General features: G+C 40.8%; 1 protein-coding gene across 5 annotated transcripts in view; it reads left to right on the forward strand.

Moving 5' to 3' along the window:
* Nucleotides 1-14,616, forward strand: part of tmem161b (transmembrane protein 161B) — a 63,386-nt gene extending 48,770 nt beyond the window's left edge. For 3 of the 5 annotated variants that reach the window (XM_072281257.1, XM_072281256.1, XM_072281258.1), the window contains one exon: nt 139-6,039. In XM_072281257.1, the coding sequence (XP_072137358.1) occupies nt 139-416 (278 nt within the window). In that variant the 3' untranslated portion in view covers nt 417-6,039. Of the gene's footprint in view, nt 1-138; nt 6,040-14,175 lie in introns of those variants that run through there. The other 2 variants (XM_072281260.1, XM_072281261.1) reach the window with 2 other exon arrangements.
* Nucleotides 14,617-20,397: the final 5,781 nt, after the last annotated feature.

Raw genomic sequence — 20,397 nt, forward strand, 5'->3', positions numbered from 1 at the left:
ATTCAAATTCATTGCTTGGGCTTGTGGTCATCTTTATACTTTACCTCAACGTTTTCATTTTAATGATAAAGGAAAAATAAACTAAAGCTTTGGAAGTGATTGATCAACTGGTATTCCATTTATATTTTCACAAAACAGGTCACCATTCCTGGGGACTCCTCTCAGAACCTTCATATATGTCTCCTAAGGAGATCACTGAAGCCTCCAATTCTGTCAAATCATCTACCCTTGTAGCCAATGAAAGCAAAAAGCTGACAGTTGCACAAATAACAATGGCACTGGATGGTCTGCAGAATGTTTTCACTCCATTACTCTTCCGAGGCTTCCTCTCCTTTCTAACATGGTGGATTGCAGCTTGCCTGTTCTCTACAAGCCTTTTTGGATTGTTCTATCATCAGTACTTGACAATCGCATGAGTGACTAGCATGGTAAAGCTGGACGTCCAAATATTCTCCTAGAACATCAAATCAAAGCCACTTTTTGGAGATTAAAACAAAAGGATATTTTAACCCATTGTGGAATCAGCATATTGCTGAAATACAGAACACAGATTAACCTGCTCACTTCCAATACATCCTCTGGTTCTCAGGGTGGTTAAATATCTTAACAATTTAAAATTTAGAGGCTGGAATGATGTCATGTTACCAATGCAATGGATAGGTCAATTATCTTTGCATGAACTTTGCAGTTATCAACAAAAGATTATTTGGCCGAAGTGGTTTAAAGTTGATGGATAACGATGGTTAAAATTAAAAATTGATGGACTTAATTCTCCAACTCCGCTGAGTTTTAACCACAGGAGATTCTGCAGATGCTGGAAATCAGAGTAACTCACATAAAAATGTTGGAAGAACTCAGCAGGTCAGGCAGCATCTATGGAGAGGAATAAACAGTAACATTTTGGGTCAAGACTCTGATGAAGATTTGTAAGAGAACAGGCCCAAAATGCCAACTGTTTATTTCTCTCCATAGATGCTGCCTGACCTGCTGAGTTCTTCCACCATTTTGTGTGTGTTCCATAAATGTTAATCTGCTTAGAAGTTTAAGATCAGAATCTTAAATCTAAAAGTTAGCAAAAGGTCAGAACTTTATTCTAGCATTAGCTTTACAAAATGACATTGCCCGATGCAACATCCTCTACATCGCTGAGACGCTTTGTAAGTTGGGGGACTGCTTCATCGAACATCTCTGCTCCATCCACTAGAAGTGGAACTTCCCGGTGGTCAAACATTTTTATTCTGATTCTCATTCTCATTCGGACATTTTGGTCCATGGCCTCTTCTTGTACCACGATGGGGGCACCCTCAGGGTGGAGGAGCAACATCTTATATTCTATCTGGGTAGCCTCCAACCTGATGGCTTGAATGTCAATTTCTCCTTCCAGTAAAAAATCTCTCCCCTCCCCTCCTCTATTCCTCACTCTGGCCTTTTACGTCTTCTCACATGGCTGTCACCTCCCACTGGTGCCTGCCCTTCTTCCCTTTCTCCCATGATCCACTCTCCTCTGCTATCAGATTGTTTCCTCTCTAGCCCTTTATCTTCACCTCCCGCCTGGCTTTACTTATCACCTAGCTATCCTCCTTCCCCTCCAGCCACCATTTTATTCTGCTATCTTCCTCCCCTTCCTTTCCAATCCTGATCAAGGTCTCATCCCGAAATGTGGACTGTTTATACATTTCCATAGATGCTGTCCAACCTGCTGAGTTCCTTCAGTATTTTATATGAGTTGCTTTGAATTTCCAGCATCTGCAGAATCTCTCGTGTTTTTGTTAATGTGTCGCTTGATTTGAATGTGAACACTTTTTTTAATCCCTTCAATATGCTCATGCAAACATTAAGATAATGGATGAGACTTTCCATTTTCCTCTCCCAAGGCAAGTACGAATGGACTTTATCAGTTGTGACCCTGTGATGATTTTAAACATAAAGTTTAATTGGTTCTAAATGTTGTCTTCTTCTTAAGCCCAATTCTCCTACTGGGGTATAGGCTGCCAATAGCAGCTTGCCAGAGTGCTCTGTCCTGGGCCAGTCATTCAAGTTGTCCCCAGGTGTAGCCCATCTTCTTGGTTTCCCTCCCTCTCCCAGAGATGAGGTCTTTGAAGCTTCTGTTTGCGTTTCTGTAGCTCTGGGTTTTTACAGGATGGGGTTGCTAGCCCCATGTTCAGCTCTCCTCCTTTCACAGTCGGGCTTGAGACCATCCTTGGCGGAATTGGTTTTAAATTTAGAGCTAAGAAGATTCAATCTGATCAGCAATTAGTGTTGAGAGACTCCTTAGGAATAACTGAGCCATTTGTTAAAATGTGTTTTATTTATCCTTTTGTTGGAAAATCCAGCATTTTTTCACTGTAAAGAAGTCTTTACAGCTGGAATGAGACTATTACTACTGTATATTACAGTAAGAGTTAAATATTTCAGATTTTTAAGGGAACAAATTTCTTTGAAGTTGTGGTTGCTGTAAGAGAGTTTGATTTATCGCTTGAGATGAGATATTAGGTGAATGATTTTTATTTTAAGTGTTTTTGTATTGTCCAAAAAACCCTCAATACAATGGATTGTGGCTTGCCTCATTACAGGAAGCTAATTTTTAGAAGCACCTCATCGCTCTTAACTACATCGTATCATGAACTGGAATTCAAATTTTTTACATAACTTTCAAATCTATTGAATGGAACTTCACTTACAAGCTGAAGGATATACTTTTCTTTGTTTGATATTGTAACATTTTAACTTTTACATCAAGAAATTTCTTACTGAATTCCATAGTAAATTGAAATTTAAATGCCTAAAATATTTATTGTATGCATTTGACTGCCTGTAATGGCACCATGCAGTTATATAATAGTCTTCACGCTCCAAAACTTTGCAAAAGCTGTTACTGAGAGGTTGGATGATACAAGATACAATGTAGAAGAGAAAGACTCTTGTGATTAAAACAGGCTCCATGATTTGTAATCAGATTCAGAATCGGGTTTAATATCACCGGCAAATGTTGTGAAATTTTTTGTTTGGGGCAGCGGTACATTGCAATATATAATAATTTTTAAAAACTATAAATGATTTAATTGGTAAACCTCCAACATTTCCCATCCATGAAAAGTTTGATTTTTGGTTTCAATTTTGTTCATTAAATGTAGTTTATAAAAGCTACCCCTCAATTAAATTGAATTTCAGTAATTGTTACAGAATTATTTAATACTTCCTCAAGAAAATGTAATGTGCCAAGTAAGTTTTATTTAAATCTATTTTGTTATATTTGTCCTGCTGCTGAATGGTATTTTCTTGAATGTTGTGGAACGTTACATTTCCTTTGCAAGCAATAGACGGGATACTACACTTGATTAGGCTATCGATTTTAATTCAGTTTGCTAAGGACATGCAAGTAATAAACATGCTTCAAGTTTCCAAGGGTTTGATTAGATGTTATCGTTTAAATACAAATTATATGCACCGTCCTTGAATGGTGCTATTTTGGACAAGTCGCAGACTAATCAAACAGTACAGAATGTTGCTTCGTCTCTGTGGTACAGCAGCATATTTTTGATACATTATTGGCCAAATATGATCTCTGGCCCTTTTCCATCTCTATTTATCTTTTTTGAAAGTTAAGTGCAATTACTGTGGATGCAAATTAAATAATGAAAGCATATCAGAGAAGTAAGATTGAAATTCAGTTTATTAGTATAAAATGCCAGAAGTAGCAATTAATCTTAATTGACCATTTTCTAATGAGGCATAACCCTTAAAGTAATATCCATTTGTTATACCTACTAAGCTGTACATAGTTGTATGTTTGGAGCAAATAAAATTAGTTCTTTTGTATTCTTTATATAATTACAACTTCCTCTGTGAACATGACTTGTACTGACGTAATAGTGAAGAAAGTATGATCTTTCTAATGGAACCTAAATCATAGCTGAAATCTCTATCATCAGTCATTGGAATTGGTCTGTACTTGCTTTAATTTTTTTTCCATTATAAATTGTTAGCTATGGGCATAATTGACATTTTATGGACAAAAAGACATAGTTATCCCTCTTTGTACCAAAAGACAGAAGGAATGTAACCATAATTTTTTTGAGCAGTACTGGTGAGTTAGAGTAAATAACTAATTTATTGATCCATTTTGTCAATGGCCGTTGACAGGTGTCATTTGTTCCAGTTCACCTTGCCAGTTGGGAGCTAGACTGTAAAGTCAGCATCAGTATTGGCTACAGTGCTGTAGGTTGTCTGCAATGGTATTGGGTAAGAAGAGCGTGAATCAAGTAAAACCAGGCAACTCCATCTCAAACTAGCAAAGGCACTCCTAGCACCCAAACAAGGTGGCTCTTTTGTACAACGTATCTTGCTGTGTGACCAGGCAAAGCTGACATCCCACCTGCACAATTGTAGATCAGGGGGGAGTTTAATAAGATTATAAACACAAGATTTCTGCAGATGCTGGAAATCCAGAGTCAAGCAGCATCTATGGAGGGGAATATATAGCCGAAGTTGCAGGCGCATATATGATGACAACTCAATGAAGTGGAAAGTCCTTATGAAGGGTCTTCGCCCAGAGCCCCGACCATTTATTCCTCTATATCGGGTTCACAACCACTTTTTTATGCATGAACCTCTACCATTAACCGAGGGGTCTGTGGACCCCAGGTTGGGAACCCCTGCTCTACACAGATGCTGCTTGATCTGCTGAATTCCTCCAGCATTTTGTATGTTGCTCACAGAATAAAATGAGGTTATATTCCTTTCTTAATTACAAGTAATGTTCTTGAAGAATATTAAGGAATAATGTATCTCACCTTTGACATACTCAAATTTAGTGTTAATATTTAACGGTTAACTGATATAAATGGATAGAGTTTAATATACAGTAGCATAGCCATTAACATGATGCTATTATAGCTGGGGTTGTTGGAGTTGAATTCCAGCAACAGCTGTAAGGAACCTCTGTATGTCCTCCCCATGGAATGCATGGATTTTCTCTGGGTGCTCCAAAGATGTACAAGTTAGTAGGTTAATTGGTCATTGTAAATTGTCTGGAGATTAAATTAGGCTTGCTTAGGAGATGTGGGTGCGGGGTATGGCTTGAAGGGCCTATTTCACACTGTATCTCTAAAAGTAAGTAAACATCAGTGAAGTCAAGATCCTAGGAGAGAATTTGAACAATTTTGAATCAAAGTCCGAAAGTTGGTGTGTCAAACCTAATCATTGGAATTAGATATTCCATGATATATGGGTAGTTATCCATGCTTTTTGCCCGTTTGGGACAGCAATGAAGACCCTACATCTCTGGTGGTGTTCAGGTCTTCCTTCATCAGGTCAGTTGTTTCCATTCGGTTTTCACTACTGTCATTCATGCAAGTCCCAGGTGAGGACTCAGGAATACTGTCCCACTCAGATGTAGAAGGACTCTTCATTGCTGTTTCCATAACAATTTTGTTTTGCCAGTCAGGGTTGTTAGCCTTGAGCTGAACCCCTGAACCTGGAGGACCAGTTTTAATCTGACAACCCTTTGACCTGTTTGGCATGGGTGACCCTACCAAGAGCAAAAGCATAAAGCCCTGACTCCAGCCAACATAGCTCTCCAGGTCATTGAGACAAGCAAGCCTCCAAACCACAACAAGGCTGCGGTCCTCTTGGAAGTAGCTATCCATAACCTCCTAACCAGTAGTAAATGTCTGAGGCCTTTCTAGAGAATTGTATTTATATCTGAATGCACTTAAATGGCTTAAAGCCTTTTTTTAATAATATCGTTGCTATTGATTTGAATGAAGCGGGACATTTTCTTGTATTTATGAGGGTGGTTGTATCTTGGTTATAGTAAGATACATGTTTCAGTGAAAATGTTTTAGTAGAAATTGGTCATCTTGGAGACTGAACTGGTTACTTAGGACAAAAGTTTTATTAGCCTACTTTAAATTTTATGATGTGAATACTTCTCCAAAAGACTGCAAGTTTGTCATTCAATTTATTTTGGTTATAGTGGAGAGAATGGAGTTGTGGTGGTATTCCACTATAGTAATCCAGAGACTCGAATAAAAGATCCAGGAAACACAACTTCATACTTGTGCGTAGCAGTTTAAAATTTTAATATAATTTTATATAAAGCAGACAAATCTGGAAAAGCAAAAAATATTCAAAGTAAATATGAAACTGTAGTGTTTGAGCAAAAAAAACAGCCATAGTCTGGTCTATAAATGCCTCCAATGCTAAACTAGTTCACAATTGAGGCATGGTAGTATCGTGGTTAACACAACACTTAACAGTACCAATGACCCGGGTTCTATTCTCTCTGCTGTCTGTAAGGAGTTTGTACATTGTCCCTATGACCACATGGGTTTCCTTCAGTTGCTCTGGTTTCCTCTCATAATCTGAAGATGTACCAGTGCTAGATTAATTAGTCATTGTAAGTTGTCCTGTGATTTGGCTAGGATTAAATCAGGGATTGCTGGGCGGCACGGCTCGAAGGGCCTAAAGGGCCTATTCCGTGCTGTATCTCAATAAATAAATTAATTAACACACATAAAAGTTGCTGGTGAACACAGCAGGCCAGGCAGCATCTCTAGGAAGAGGTACAGTCGACGTTTCGGGCCGAGACCCATTAGTCCTGACAAAGGGTCTCGGCCTGAAATGTCAACTGTAGCCCCTCCTAGAGATGCTGCCTGGCCTGCTGCGTTCACCAGCAACTTTTATGTGTGTTGCTTGAAATTCCAGCATTCGCAGATTTCCTCGTGTTTGCGTAAATAAATTAATTAACCAGTCAACTTCCCAGAAATATCAAAAAACATTGAAGAAAATTCTAACAATTCAATTTTTTTTTTAAAAAAAGCACCACCACCACCTTCTTGGAGCATTAAAACCCTTGTATGCAATTAATACTGAAAATACTGTGTATCTGAAATAAATGCATATAGCGTTACTTGCATTTTGTTATATTTCAATACCAGCAATCATAGCGTCAATGCTAACTTGGGCAAATGTGTAAATTTCGTTGCAACTCTGCTCAGCTCCAAGTTCTATCCTCCAGTTAAGGATACACATCTTAATAAAATAATGCATGGTAAAAATTGTCATTCTGGTGGTAGTTTATGGAATATTACTTGTGAACATCAACACAAGTGATGCAGTTGTATAATACAGTGCCCCTTTTTGCAAAATCTGGCAAAATAAAATGGCTTGCTTATTCTCTGTGAAGCCCTTAATTAAAAAAAAGTGCAGATCACAAGGTAGTAAATAATTCATCACAAGTTTGTCATGATGTTTGATTGTGCATTTAATATAAGAATTTATCATTCAGCGGTTGTAACTGTATCAGGTGGTGGCTCCTTACTCTTAAGTTCAAATTCTATTTGACTGTTAGTAACCAGTGGGTTTATGAAGAAATCAGGGTGACTTAAGTACTAGTTTCACTGTGATCACTGTTCCCTCTGTGCTGTGCAGATCTGCGGCTGTGCAGTAACTGAAATGTTTCCACGCACATGGCCTTTGTTGTGCAGTTTGAATAAAGACAGATAAGAAAAAGTTTATGAAATATGAAAGTTTTTCTTCGTACTGTATTTAATTATACCCTTCAGTTAATAGCATCAAAAGTGTGATTTTTCACTTTTCATTCTAAATATTCATAGTATGCATGGAAATAACTCGGGTGGCTGATAGTTGGGTTGAGATCTCAAACCTTGGTAATCCATTTGCAAATGTTTCACCACCATATGAGGAGACATCAGTGCTCACTGATGATGTCTGCTCGTATGGTGACGAAACATTCACAAATGGATTGCCGAGATTGGAGAACACCTCAACCCAACTGGAGTATGCATATCACAAAAAGAAACCATTCAGAGATGCCGAGCCGTTTTCAGGCCCTGTAAAAATTTCCTGCTCAGTGCTATGGTTGGTCCGCACGGCTGCAAAGAAAGAACTGGACGGAGCGTTGACTGTAACGTAACTGAGCTGGGTTTCTGTATGGATACACTTTCAAATACCAAATATCTTCTAAATTTTTCTTATGTTTATGACTGTTTCTTGAATGTGCATGGTTGCCAATTTTAAGATTGTGAAGTGATTGCACAAACAACTTGATGTTTTCTATAAGTTATATTGTAAGAATCTAAATTAAAGAGTAGTGAAAATGTATTTCATTCATGTTTTATGGAATCTGGGTTCGGATTGTGTACTTAAAGCATTGATTAAAATTCTAGGCAATAAAGTTGATGTGTTTTGAATGAAGATTCTATCTGGTTCGAAGGATTACCAATCACCAAAGAGAATGTGAATGAACAGTCTGCTGCATTTTATACATAGTACTCAAAATATTCCATTTTGACTCTTCTTTGGAACCAATCTGAGCTAATGATTACCACTGGTAATTATACTAAAGTGTCAGTATGAAAGCTCTAATTGCAGAATAGGAGTTTTAAAAATATATAACCTCTTGAATTTGAAGTGTTACAGCAGGTAAAACCAAACAACAGCAGCAGAACTTGTTCATGTGAATAAACTATTTACTAGTCATTAGAAATATTTTTCATGACCGAAAAAATCATGTTAAATAAACTTGTGCATATCTCAAGCTAAATAGTGTTGCATGTTTTTTTTCCTTCAAAGAATCAGTATTCCACATATTTATGAGAGCAAATTTCCCAAATAATCATCTTATTTGCCCATTATTTGGTTAAATTATTAATAATGTACCAGTAGTTTTCAGCCTGGAACTGAACAATTCTATCAGTGGCCCTTATCTGGTATGGGTATGGGCTGGGGAACATTGAAAGGACTCATGTAGGAAGGTGTTGGGAAGGAAACAGCAGAACAGGTAATTACTCATGCTTGCCCAGGTGAAAATGGTATGGGTTTACTTGCATGGAAATGCCGGGTGTAATTCAGGTGAATGTGCCACTGGTTTGTCTTCAGGTACATCATTACAGGCATATTCTTTAGAGCAGAACAAGACACAGAAGACGTCCTGGTCATCCACTGCGCCTAGTCCCATCTTCAGCCGTCTCATCTCTTGTCTTGCCGCTGGATCCAAATGAGAATTGGGAAGAGAGAGTGAGGCTGACGCTGCGCAACTCTCCCTCACTTAAATCCAAATCAAGCGCTGGTCTCAACACCATCATAATGGTGTCGAGGTCCTCATCGACGTCAATGATGGACGAACAACAACAATTCTTTAGAATCAGCTGTCAGACTGGGCCCATTGCCTTCTCTTTCGAGTAGACACAAAAGGTTCCCATAGAAGGACAGTGGAACTTTTAGACCATGGACAATAGGCCATAGGCTGATGGAGTCTATTCCACCATTCGATTATGGCTGACTTACATTCCTTCTCAACCCTATTCTCCATAACTTTCAACACCCTGACTAATCAAGAACCTATCAAACTCTGCTTTAAATATATCCAATGACTTAGCCTCTTTTGCAATCTATGACAATAAATTCTACAGACTCACCACCCTCTGGCTAAGAAATTCCTCCTCATCACTGTCTAAATGAACGTTCTATTCTGAGGCTGTGATTTCCAAGTATTCCTCAATATAAACCCAGCAAAATCATCAGGGCATTTTTTTTTTCATTCCTGATCGTGAGAGCTTGTTACTTGCATACTGACTACTACAATTTCTATATTACCACTTGGATATGTCTTGTAAAATGCATTGGTATGTCCTCGGGTCATGAAGTATTAAGAGATTGTAACTCTAGCTTTTACACTGAACAGAAACATTCTAATTCAGGTAAATGGATATTTATAGTCATAAAGGTATTTGCACATTGGGAATAAATTTGTTTGTGATGTGATAACTTATTACAAGTAGATACAATTAAGAAATGAACACACAGCAATGTACAGAAATATGCCTATGACACTTGGCATTGACAAATTATATTAAAAATATGCTACAATGTTAACAGATTATTAAAGAAATGAGACACAAACAAGGTTGGTCAAGGAGGTGAGATTTTAATAATTTAGAGGTACAATGCAGAATAGGTCCTAATGGCCCTTTGAGCCACGCAACCCAAAACCCCACCTAGTTAACCTAGTTATCCCAGCCTAATCACAGTGCAATTTATATTCGTCTATTAACCTATTTACCAGCACGTCTTTGGACTGTGGGAGTTTAAATATGTGTGCTGAAGGGGAAAACAGAGGTAGAGAGACTTAGGGAGGGAAAGTCAGAGGTCTGCAACATTGACAACTAAAGCCAAGGCCGTGAAAAGAGTTGTGATTAAATTTGGACATCATTTTAGAAGATAGAATAGGAGGTGATAGAGGTGGCCAGGAGTAAAACTGCAAGGATTTGAAAACAAGATAGGACTTCTTAAATTCTTTGTAACACAACACAATGTAGAGAGCAGAAGTAGATGATGTGTGAACAGGGCTTGGTGCGAATTATACCACTGGTGACTGACTTGTATCCCATGTTTAAAAATAGTAAAATAGGAAGGGGGTTTGCGGAAGAGTATATTAAAATAAATCTGCAATTAATAAAAATCTAAGTTAGCTGGGGTGGACTGGAGTGAAGCATTGTTACTGAAGTAAGTATTTGGTACGGATAGATACAAATACACTCAGTGGCCATTTTATCAGGTACAACTGTAGACCTGCTCATTAATGCAAATATCTGATCAGCCAATCATGTGGCAGCAACTCCATGCATGAACGGCATGGTTATGTTGTTATTCAGACCGAACATCAGAATGGGGAAGAAATGTGATCTAAGTGACTTTGACCATGGAGTGATTGTTGGTGCCAGACTGGGTGGTTTGACTCTCAGAAACTGCTGATCTCCTGGGATTTTCACGCACAACAGTCTCTAGAGTTCACAGAGAATGGTGTGAAAAAGGGGTGGCGGGGTGGCGCAGTGGTTAGCAGAACACTTTACAGCACAGGCGACCCAGGTAATTCCCACTGCTGCCCGTAAGGAGTCTGTACACTCTCCCCCGACTGCGTGGCTTTCCTCCAGGTGCTCCGGTTTCCTCCCACATTCCAAGGACGTACTGGTTGGTAGATCAATTGGTCATTGTAAATTGTCCAGTGATTAGGATAGGATTAAATTGGGGCACTGCTGGGCAGCATGCCTCGAAGACCCAGTAGGGCCTGTTCCGTATTGTAACTCAAACAAAAAGAAACATTCAGTGAACACAAGTTCTGTTGGAAAAACCACCTTGTTTATGAGCGGGATTAGAGCAGAATGGTCTAATTTGGTTCAAGGTGACAGTAACTCAAACATTTTACAACGGAGGTGTGCAAAGGAGCATCTCTGAATGCACAACACCATTGACCCTTGAATGGGCTACAGCAGTAACAGGCTGCACTGGGTTCCACTCCTGTACCTAATAAGGTAGCCAATAAGTGTATGTTGACTCAAAGGCCATCTGAGGGACAAATGTGTTATTTCAGGAACAAACAATTCAAAATCAAGTTTATTGTCATATCCACGCAGCAGTATTACAGGCACGTGGCATCATAGACACAGCATTAACGAGGAAAACAAATAAATGTATAGAACAGTGCAAAAACCTTAGGCACAGCCTGTATATATAGTGAGGGTGCCTCTGACTTTTGTGCAATACTGTGTATGTCAACGTGGAGCAGACAGCGAGTTTGTAAATCTGATGGGAGCAAAGGATGTTGGGAATGGTAGGTGTGGAGCACCACGGGAGGGATGTGGGACAGGTGGCAGAGAAGGAGTGCCAGGGGTGGGGGCTGGCGCAGTGCAGGCACACCCAGCCCTGAGACACCAGGCAAGGTCATTTGTTTCCAAACAATTGGTTTATTGATGATCATAGAATGTCTCTTTGGTGCTTCCCTGTCCCTCCCTTCTCCCTTCCCATTTTCCCAACCATGATTCCCTATGTTCCTGCCCTCTTCCCACTCTCAGTCCACAATAGAGACCCATATCAGAATCAGGTTTATCATCACTCACATATGTCATGAAATTGTTTTTTTTTTGCAGCTGCATTACAGTGCAGTACATAAAATTACTGCAGTACTGTGCACCTTAGCTATATACATGTGCCTCAGATTTTTGCACAGTGTTCGATGTTTATGTTTAATTTACATTTTCCCCTCCATGAACGCTGCCTGACGCTGAGCTCCTCCCGCACTTTACTGTGAGTTGCTGAAGGTTTCCAGCATCTACAGAACCTCCTGTGTTTATATTTCTACCGTTTGATCCTCCTTTAACATCTCTCTCCATGATTTTTACAAGGAAGGACATTAGAAGAGAAGGAAACAGTCCATTTTAGTGCAAAGTGATCAGAATGCTCACAGGGTTGTTAAACTGTAGTGATTAGGGTTTACACATAAAAGTTGCTGGTGAACGCAGCAGGCCAGGCAGCATCTCTAGGAAGAGGTACAGTCAATGTTTCGGGCTGAGACCCTTCGTCAGGACTAACTGAAAGAAGAGCTAGTAAGAGATTTGAAAGTGGGAGGGGGAGGGAGAGATCCAAAATGATAGGAGAAGACAAGAGGGGGAGGGATGAAGCCAAGAGCTGGACAGGTGATTGGCAAAAGGGATATGAGAGGATCATGGGACGGGACACTTCACCTGTGAGTCAGCTGGGGTGATATACTGCGTCTGGTTCTCCCGATGTGGCCTTCTATATATTGGCGAGACCCAACGCAGGCTGGGAGACTGTTTCGCTGAACACCTATGCTCTGTTCGCCAGAGAAAGCATGATCTCCCAGTGGCCACACATTTTAATTCCACATCCCATTCCCATTCTGATATGTCTATCCACAGCCTCCTCTACTGTCAAGATGAAGCCACACTCAGGTTGGAGGAAGAACACCTTATATTCCGTCTGGGTAGCCTCCAACCTGGTGGCATGAACATTGACTTCTCTAACTTCCGTTAATGTCCCACCTCCCCTTTGTACCCCATCTGTTATTTATTTATTATTATTATATATTTTTTTCTCTCTTTTTCTCCCTCTGTCCCTCTCACTATACGCCTTGCCCATCCTCTGGGATTCCCCCCTCCCCCTTTCTTTCTCCCTAGACCTCCTGTCCCATGATCCTCTCATATCCCTTTTGCCAATCAACTGTCCAGCTCTTGGCTCTATCCCTCCCCCTCCTGTCTTTTCCGATCATTTTGGATCTCCCCCTCCCCCTCCCACTTTCAAATCTCTTACTAGCTCTTCTTTCAGTTAGTCCTGTCGAAGGGTCTCGGCCCGAAACGTCGACCGTACTTCTTCCTAGAGATGCTGCCTGGCCTATTGCATTCACCAGCAATTTTTATGTGTGTTGCTTGAAATTCCAGCACCTGCAGATTTCCTCGTGTTTGCGTGATTATGGTTTTGCTGGTTGGTTTAAGGCAGGGCCTCTTGCTCAATGGTATTGGTCCATGGCTAAAAAAAGGTTGGGAACCCCTCTCTTAAGGGAGCTAACCATCCCTAAACTTGATGGTGTGTGAGCAATAGCGTTTATGTGCTGGTAACTATCCCTGATAAGAGAGAGTTCTATCTGAGATATTGTAATCTTAGCAAAATCTTCATGATATTAGCCCAAGACTCTCCATTTGAGGATATTTGGTGTGGTGGTACAATCACTCAGTTGAGTATGACGTTCTCCTAATGGGTTATCTATTGGAGGGTCCTCAGGTGTGTGGAGAGGCTGATGTGGGATCCACATATTCTAGTGCAGTGAGGGTTGTGGTTGGTGTTTGGGTCTTTAGGTTGTTTAGTCTCTGCGTTCGAAGCTGCTTCTTGTTCTCTGCGGCACAGTGAAGGTGGCTCTCAGGTAGTGCAGTTCCCTCTTGAACAGATTTCTTCCAGGTGTATCTATTGAGTGCAATGTCTTCCCAGTTTTTAGATGTAATGTTGGAATTCTTCAGGCTGAATTTGATGTGTTACATGCCTCAAGGAGATCTGTGATTTTTTTTTTTGTGAGAATGATGTAATGGTCTTTTGGAGGTCACCTGATGTAATTTTCCCGCCATGTGAGGTCACGAGATGACACGTGCACCACGGGTATATAAGGGTAGACCCCCAGATGACGCAGTTAGTTTTTAGTTTTCAGATTTCCAGCTAGGACGTGCTGTGTCTCCGTTTCTGTTGCATATTTGTTTTTATGACGCAGTTTCATTTTTAAAATGGTTGTTATGTTCTGTTGCAAGATAGAACATTGCTGGACTGGAAATTTTTGGCTGGATGTGCTGATTTACCCTGTTCCAGCAGAAGGGAAAGTGAAGAATTTATCGAAGTGTCAGATCGAAGGATTGAGAGGAGTCGGCATCATTTGGCAGTTTAACAAAGGATCGACCTTATTGAGTCTTCGTTGAAGGAGTAGCGACCTGCATCGAGATAACTCTTGCCAAAAGAGAAAAGAGTTCATGCAAAGGTTTGCTCTCTCTAAAAGAAATTAAAGTCAGTTGTTTTAAACTGTTTATTTACTGCATCGTGAATCGTTTGGACAGAACCAGCAGGAAAGTCGCGTCTATGAGGAAATCCTTCTCCAGAGAAGTCTCTCCCAATTGAACGTATAAATCTGTTGGCCTTTCAAATTTTCCATTTTGAGAACTATATCTGACTTTATCGCTTTAAGAACTGTTTTCGCATTTAACACTTTAAGAACCAGTGCCACGTGATGATTTGTTGAAACACTACATAATGGTTAACTTCCGGTTAAGGTTTTCATTTGTTTTTTTTTTATCGTTTATCTGCGTTTAATAAATGTTTGGTTGTTTCTATATAACCCAATTTCCCTCGGGATCAATAAAGTATATTTATCTATCTATCTGTAACCTGTCTCGATTGATATTCATTGTTGCCGGTTACGTAACAGATGTTATCTTTGAAGCATTACTTTGCCCATCAGGGGCTCACTGACCTTCCTTCAACTGGGAGTAAAGAATCTGTTTCGGGAGACTCAATTTAGACATCCGGATGTCATGATCTATCCACTGGAGCCGGTGTTGCTTTATCGTGGTGGAGATGCTGTTCATGTTGTCCTCTTCCAGTATGCTGGTGGTAGTGTGTCTCACTCCAGATGATCCTCAAAATCGTTTGTAAGGTTTTCCAATCACAAACAAGAGAAAGTCTGCAGAAATCCGAAAAACACACACAAAATGCTGGAGGAACTCAGAAGGCCAGGCAGTATCTAGGAAAGAGAGTACAGTTGATGTTTCGGCAGGACTCCGGCATTTTGTGTGTGTTGTTTGTAAGGTTCTGTCGTGTTATTGTTCCCTGGCTTTCAGGTGTCTACTGTAGGTGATCCACGATTCAGCTCCATACGATGTTGTAGGAAAAACAACAACTCTACAGACCCAAACACGAGGAATTCTGCAGATGCTGGAAATTCAAGCAATACACATCAAAGTTGCTGGTGAACGCAGCAGGCCGGGCAGCATCTCTAGGAAGAGGTACAGTCAGCGTTTCAGGCCGAGGAGAGGAGTGGACCATAGGAGAGAGGGAAGGAGGAGGGGACCCAGGGGGAGGTGATATGCAGGTAAGAAGAGGTAAGAGGCCAGAGTGGGGAATAGAGGATGGGGAAGAGGGATTTTTTTTTACCGGAAGGAGAAATCGATTGCTCCTCCACCCTAAGGGTGGCCTCAACATAGCACAAAAGAAATTTGCAAAAATTTGACAGCCTCTTTACATCCAATCTCTCATTTAGAAACATGTAGTTGTGCACAGACACAACAAATTGACAACGAGTATGAACCTGATTGTCTGAGAATAGCACAAACTGCATTGACAGTTACAGGACGAAACAGCAAGAGTTAAACTGCACAAAAAAGCCGTCACGGACACTATCAGTATAGTAACAGTTTAAAGTGAATTTAAAGTGAAAATATGGCTTCAGTTGGGGAAGTTGACGAACCTGATAGAACTAATGAAGGCTGGGAGTCGTATATCGAGAGAGTTGAACTGTATTGTAACACGAATGTGGAGGAGCAAAAGAAAGCCCCTACACTTCTTAGCTTAATGAGCCTAAGAACTATAGTCTCTTACACAACTGAGTAACTCCTGAAAAGCCAGCAAGCAAGACGTTCGACAAAATTGTTGCAAATTTACAAAAAAACTTGAGTCCCAATCCACTAGTAATAGCTGAGAAATTTAGATTTTACAAAAGGAACCAATCTAAAGATGAAAACATTTCTGAATATATTGCAAAGTTTCCCAGTACTGTGACTTTAGAGATGGACTTTCTGATGCATTAAGGGACAGGCTTGTATGCGGCATGCATAGTCAAAGCACTCAAAAAAAAAAGGCTACTGTCTGAAAGATATCTAACCTTAGAATAGGCATTGACCATTCCAATATCATTAAAGACTACAGCAAAGGAAGTAGCAGAACTACAGAAAAGCAGGTTAGAATGTGAAATGCAGAAAATGTCACTAAATAATGCAAAAAGCCAAAGATGTTATTGATGTGGTGCATCCTCCCATGATGCAAATGGCTGCTGGTTCAAAGAAAAAGTCTGTAGAAAGTGTCACAGGCAAGGTCACATAGACAGAATGTGCAAGGCAGATAGAGAGCACAACTGAGTGAAAAGTCTCAAACACAAAACTAGGCAAATACATAAAGTTACCGAACGTAAAACAGAATTAGATAAAATAGACTCAGACAAAGGTGAGTTATCATACCAAGAACCGTTTAGTATAAATGAAGCAGATCACAAAATAACCTGGATCACAGTAGATGTGTCTGGTGTAAAACTGAAAATGGAGCTGGATACAGGGCCAGCTTTGTCCATAATTCTAGAGGCTGACTACAACAGACTGTTTTCTGGATACCATTCGAGAACACCTCAATGATGCTAAAGACAAGCACAGGTGAAAAAGTGTCTCCCAATAGCAAACTGAAAGTAAATGTGACTACGGAGGTCAAACACAACAGTTAGAGCTTTATGTATCGATAAGTGGAAGGCCAACACCTTCTGGACAGGAATGGTTAAGAAAAATCCAACTAGATTGGCACTTAATCAAAGCCATCAGTGTGACATCAACAGGCAATGGTAGCACTAACCAGAGGCTGTCACAGCGGCTTAATGCTAATCAGAAGGTGTTTGAGAAGGGAATAGATAAACAAATCGAAGACTTGGCCAACAGCTGTTCAAGATGGCAGAAGGTTCAAAAGGCACCCCTACAGGCACTGTTATACTGGTGAGAGGAGCCGTCATCAACATAGTGAAGAGTACATATTAACTTTGGTGGGCCATTCGGACTCTATGATTCTGATAGCTGTGGATGCACATTCAAAGTGACGGGAGGTTATACAATGAAGTCAACAACCTCAGCAAAGACTACCTCTGCTCTATCTTCACCAGAACCAATTGTGAGTGACAATGGACCACAATACATGTCAGAAAAATTCCAACTATTGATGAATAAAAATGGCATCAGATGTTTCAAGTCATACCACCCAGCAACAAATGGTTTAGCTGAAAAGTTTATGCAAACCTTCAAGAAGTCCATTCAAAATGGACAGGGAGGACATTTCTCTACAGCACAAGGTGGACAAATTACTTTTAGCGTATGGGAGCTCTGTTCATGTGATGACAAATCAAACACCTGCAATGCTGTTCATGGACAGGAATCAGATCTCGTATAGACCTCCTGAAACCAGATCTACAGAGGGAAGTGCAGAATAAACAGTTCAGTCAGTTGCCAAGTGAAGCAACAAGGAGCTTTGAGATTGGACAAGAAGTTCTAGTGCATGATTACCGAGAGGACAATGGACTCCCAGTAGGATAGCTACAAGAACTGGACCACTGATATATTTCGTGGATGTTGGAGATCAGACGTGGAGATGTCATGTAGACCAGATACTGGACGCTCAACTGAAGAGCACACCTGAGCTGAATGCATCCAACAAGATGGACACCCTACAGTTACCAGACTTACCTCTCAATGATGATGTCACTGACAGCAATGTGACACTGGAAAGCGAGGACGTTGTCTTAGACAAGACACCTGCCGAACCTGAGGCCACTCCGCAGGACCGTAGGTGCTAGCCTGAATGAAACAGAGCACCACCCGAAAGGCTGAATCTTTAGTATAGTGAAGCTAGTTATGGACAGTTATTGCGAAAGCATGTTTATTTGGCGTATGGGTTATGATTGAGAAATTGAATGTTTTGTACATATACAGTTTTATGTTGCATTTGCATTAAACTGAAAGGGGAGGAAGTGTAATGTATGGATCTATTTCTTTTAGAGAAATGACCCCCCCCCCATCACTACGTATTAATCTGTTGTCTGTGCATGCGCATTGCCCTCTTTCGCTCTTGCTGCAATGTTAATACATCAGTCAAAGCCATCTCCCATATGCATGCTTTTATTTAATGAATATGTAGTTGTGGACAGACACAAGAAACTTGTGCACCTGCTCATTAATGCATATATCTAATCAGCCAATCATATGGCAGCAACCCAATGCATAAAAACGTGCAGACATGGTCAAGAGGTTCTGTTGTTGTTTAGACTAAACATCAGAATGGGGACGAAATGTGAACTAAGTGACTTTGACCGTGGAATGAATGTGGTGCAGGCCAGGGTGGTTTGAGTATCTTAGAAACTGCTGATTTCCTGGGATTTTCACGCACAACAGAGAATGGTACGAGAAACAAAAATAAACATCCAGTTCTATGGGCAAAAGTGCCTTTTTTTCACGAGAGAGGTCAGAGGAGAATAGCCAGACTAGTTCAAACTGACAGAAAGGAGATAACAGCTTCAATAACCATGCATCACAACAGCGTATGCAGAAGAGCACCTCTGAATGCACAGCACACCGAACCCTGAAGAGGATGGGTTTACAACAGCGGAAAACCATGAACATGCACTTGGTGGCCATTTTATTAGGTACATGAGGTGTCCGCTGAGCGTTATTTGGGTCATCGTACACATTACAATTCCCTCCATAGTCAACTGGAGAACAAGCCTTCTGTAGTCCAGTACTTCACGCTTCACATAGAGGAAACCTTTCATTCTTTAGATCCTTTGATCCACAGACTTGTGAAACAAAACACCACTATGCATACCTTATTACTGTTCCAGCTCTCTTCCTTTGAAGGTTGTCAACTGATTCTCATTCACACTCTCTATTCAACAGATACATTTGATTTTAATGCACATTTCTAATAATGTATATCCATAAGGCTATCAGATCAGAGCAGAATTTGAAACATCAACCCATCGAGTCTGATCTGCCAATCCATCATGGCTAATCTATTATCCCTCTCAGCCCCATTATCCTACCTTCTCTCCATAACCTTTGACTAATCAAGAACCTATTAACCTCAGCTTTAAGTATTTGTTTGTTTGTTATGTGTCATGTTGTATGATGTAGGCAATCGTGATCTTTCCTTGGCCATGAATTCTTTTGGCAAATTTTTCTAATAGAAGTGCATTTGCCAAAGCCTTCTTTTGGGCAGTGTCTTTACCAAATGGATGACCCCAGCCATTATCAATACTCTTCAGAGATTGTCTGCCTGGACTTGTGATATGCACCAGCTGCTCATACGACCATCCACCATCTGCTCCCATGAATTCACATGACCCTGATCAGGGGGAGGGCTAAGCAGGTGCTACACCTTGCCCAAGGGCGACCTGCAGTCCAGCCTGGGGAAGGAGCACCTTATACCTCCTCTGGTGGAGAAGTATCCCCACCACCCCCTCACCCAATGAATAATGGACATCCTGGTCTGATAATGACGAGGGGGTGGGAAGAAGACTGGTGTGTAAAGCAGGGCACCACAGTAGTGTAGTGGTTAGCGTGACACTATCACAGCTTGGAGTGTCAGTGTTCTGAGTTCAATTTCGGCATCCTCTGGAAGCAAGTTTTTACAGCCCTTCCTGAGTGCATGTGGGTTTCCTCTGGGTGCTCTGGTTTCCTCCCACAGTCCAAAGATATATGGTTCAGAAGGTGATTTGGTCCTGGTAAATTGTCCTGTGGTTAGGCTAGGTTAAAATCGGTGGAGTGCTGGGTGGCACAACTCGCTGGGCTGGAAGGGTCTGTTCTGCATGGCATCTCCATAAATAAGTAAAATAAAGTGGGAGTGCCAAAAATGATTGAAAAGCCCACGAGGTCTATTTTAACAGTAGGTGGTTATTTATTTAGGATATAGGATACTACAGCACAGTACACGATGTGCTGGACGTTTAACCTTTTCTAAGATCAATCGAACCCTTCCCTCACACGTAGCCCTCCATTTTCCTATCATCCACTTAATGTACGACTACTCAGAGGACTGCTTGGTTGGCAAGTAAAGGTGAGCAGAGGGTGTTAAACTTGGAAACTGCAAAAAAAGTGAGTTCAGTACATCACAGAAACCAGCCTTGCCCCCGATGGAAACTCTGTACTTCTCACTGCCTCAGTAAGGCAGCCAGCATAATCATAGATCACACCCGCCCACCCTGGGCATTCTTGCTTCCCCTTCCCCTACCATTGGGCAGAA

Source organism: Mobula birostris, chromosome 17 (assembly GCF_030028105.1).
Source record: "Mobula birostris isolate sMobBir1 chromosome 17, sMobBir1.hap1, whole genome shotgun sequence".
In the NCBI taxonomy this organism is placed as follows: domain Eukaryota; kingdom Metazoa; phylum Chordata; class Chondrichthyes; order Myliobatiformes; family Myliobatidae; genus Mobula; species Mobula birostris.